The 3,125-nt window shown below is 37.7% G+C and overlaps 1 protein-coding gene across 17 annotated transcripts in view; it reads left to right on the forward strand.

Moving 5' to 3' along the window:
• Isha (Insulator su(Hw) mRNA adaptor) overlaps nucleotides 1-1,016 on the forward strand; it is a 32,922-nt gene extending 31,906 nt beyond the window's left edge. For all 17 annotated transcript variants that reach the window (XM_086553586.1, XM_086553591.1, XM_086553598.1 and 14 more), the window contains one exon: nucleotides 1-1,016. This exon is cut by the window's left edge and continues 1,193 nt beyond it. In XM_086553586.1, the coding sequence (XP_086409712.1) occupies nucleotides 1-507 (507 nt within the window). In that variant the 3' untranslated portion in view covers nucleotides 508-1,016.
• Nucleotides 1,017-3,125: the final 2,109 nt, after the last annotated feature.

Genomic DNA, 3,125 nt, shown 5'->3' on the forward strand with positions numbered 1-3,125 from the left:
CCATCTGTGGATCAGGAAGAACAAAGAGAGGAATCCCAATATGAAAATATTGCTCAAGATTATGATATCCCCAAGGAGTCAGGAGAGATGCAGCAGAATGATACTAATCTAGACATGTTTTCTCAGGAAGAGTCTGAACAAGAGGCCTCACATACAGAGTTCACTCAAGAGAGAGAATTGGAAGAGGCTGAAACAGCATCCTCACCACACCAGGAAAACCAGGAGGAAGTGTTTGGCGAGTCTGAGAGAGACTTGCAAGAAAGAGAACCTGAGTACTCAGCAATTGGACATGATAGTGCCACAGTGGAGGATGAGAATGAAGGGAGGTATAGTCCAAATAGTCCTGGCAGTGATAATCCTCAGCCTGAGGGAGTTACTTATGATGATGGTGATGAACGGGCCAATGAAGGGGCAGATGAAGGTTCTGGGTTAGATGACGATCAGGGTCAAGTAGGTGATGAAAATGAAGGACAGGAAGAAAGTGATGGTGGACAAAATGAAGACTGAGCATTATGCTTGAATATCATTTGTGCCTAAGCAATTAGATTTTCTGAATGAACTACTCGGGAACTTGGCAGAACCAAAATTGCTTAGACTATGATGTGAAATGTGATCTTGAGCTTAGTGTTTTGAAGTCATCATAAATATATATATATACACAATGCAGTTACAATGATGCAACTGTGACATCAGTGGAATTAGAAATTTGATATTGCAGTAACATTACTGACTGATAAAAGTGGATAATTGCAATAGTTTTTCAAAGGAATATATTGAGATATTACTTGAGGTGTACCTGAAGTCTGCTGGGACATGATGCCGCAAGTGACGAACCTACCTGTAATGGGGGACATATGTCATGCTATTATTTATATTCCTCTCAGGCGAGTGACTCTGTACCTTTTGGCTGTGATCTTATAAATATTTTCATAAGCAGTTCTGTACAGTTTTAGCTTTTTTTTTTGTTTTAATTTCAAATATTAACTTCAATAAATTTTTAACTATTTTGCATATGATGGGATATTTCATTTGTCCAAAGGTAAATCTGTTAGCAAAGACGGAAAGAAAAGAAAATGAATTACATCACGAAAAACTCTGAAAAGTCTTTGGAAATAATGGCTCACCAAGGAAGAGATCATTATTTACCCAGAATATAACACCAAGGCATTGTCATTAGGTACATGAGTCATGCTGGATGATACGACTCAGGTAGGTCAGTAACTTCGGCATCTCTGCAGTCAACGACCAGCTCAGCGATGGACCCAGCATGTCCACTCAAATGTAGTGGTTCATGCAAGGTATGGTACCAAGTGGGGATCCTCAAGTGTACAGATGAAAACAAGTGTACAGTGCACATCTGCCAACAAGGACAAGTGCCCAAGTGAACCTGTGTATAAAGAAGTGGGGTGATTTAACCCATAATGCAACGAACTAGACAAGCTGCAAGAAAGTGAATGCAATATTGTTCCTCTGAGATGTTGTGCATTCTCGTGTGTTGGTGACCTCAATAACTTCTTCCTCCTGCCAGTTATATGCTGTTACTAAAACTTTTGTTAAAAACAAAATAATTTTGTGTATATCTTGGACTTGTTGATTCCTTGTTTTCCTTGATTCTAAATATGCCAGTAATTTTTAGAGGCCTAAAACTAAATAGTAAGTTCAAAGTCAACAGCTGTTAAAAGAGAAGAAGGGCCTGAGTGGTGTGCTCTCACACTTGTTTTATTCTGTATTTCATGGTGGGTGGGCGGGAGCTGGATTTTATCTCCCGCCCAGCCATTGCCTCTTCTGCAGTCACAAGTGTTACTCCCCTCTAACCTCCACAAACACAGTGAGCTGATGACTCCTCTCCTTCCATCTCTTCATCCTTCCCTGTTCATATTTATCTCAGTCCACCCAGCCTCTATCTCCCTCAGATCCAGTCCAATCAGAGCCATTTGTCATGAAACAGATCCCCCAAAGTCATCCTCTTCAACACGTCCGCCTCGCCATTAACTTTTCTGTATCTAGCAACTTGATCAGTAAGACCTCACTTTTCTTGTGTTTTCTTGACACAAGCACGAGTTGGACACATTGCATGTCATGTCTACAGATGTAGTTGAGAAAGCATTATGGAAATAGTCAGAAAATCACTAAGAATGAGCATAATTTACAACATGCATTAATTGTCATCACATGATTCATGATAAGCACTTGGAAAGTAACATGAGGTGGATGGTATCCTCTGTGACTGCAATTTTGGAGAGTCGACCATTATATTGTTAAGAGTGATTTTGACATTTCATATTTAAATGGTGATCGACGGTGTAATCTTAGATTTAAGTTAACTAGAGCTAGTGTAGATGAAGTGACTGCACAGGCCAACACAGAGTGAGCAGGTGATGGCTTTATATCCCTCCTAGCCCTGGTCACCTCCAGCCCCATCACAGTCTCCGCCGCCACCGCCTTCACTGCAGCCTCCAGCCGATCAGCAGGATGATGGCGGTGGACCAGCCTAGGGCGGGATGTATGATTGTATACTGTGCTTAATGTAGTAATAAAGTGTTTGTACTCCTGATAAATTTCAATGAGCCTTAGTTGCCTTTTCATTTGTTTGATTGAACAGTTAAATTTTCATATAAATGATAAACTTAAATTCAACATGACTAAATAAAATCTGGTTATTAAACCTGAAAGGATACTCATGCTTTAACATCAATATTGATTATCAATTTTAAAGATTTTCATGATTAAGTTGAATCTATGTTTTATTCTTCTACATTTATTTATCATGCTTTATGTATGGTTATTGTACTGTGTGAAATTGCAAATTGATTACTATACAGATTTTTTAAAGGTATGACATTTAATTATTTACTTGTTACCTAATGATATATTTAAAAAGAACATATCACTTATTATGATTGTTATCTTATAAAGAGGCCAGAGCATTATTAAAAACTTAATTAACTTCAAAGTAATATGGAAGAACTGAATTGTTTGGAAAAAGTTAGCTTTCAAAACAATTAATTTAAATGTGTGTTTGTACAGAATGTGCTTCTGCATGCATATGTGTTTGAACCTTAGTCTGCAATAAATATTGATTATAAATGTTAATATATATATATATATATATATATATATATATA

Source organism: Penaeus japonicus, unplaced genomic scaffold (assembly GCF_977035675.1).
Source record: "Penaeus japonicus unplaced genomic scaffold, GWHDUDI00000001_assembly GWHDUDI00000028, whole genome shotgun sequence".
In the NCBI taxonomy this organism is placed as follows: domain Eukaryota; kingdom Metazoa; phylum Arthropoda; class Malacostraca; order Decapoda; family Penaeidae; genus Penaeus; species Penaeus japonicus.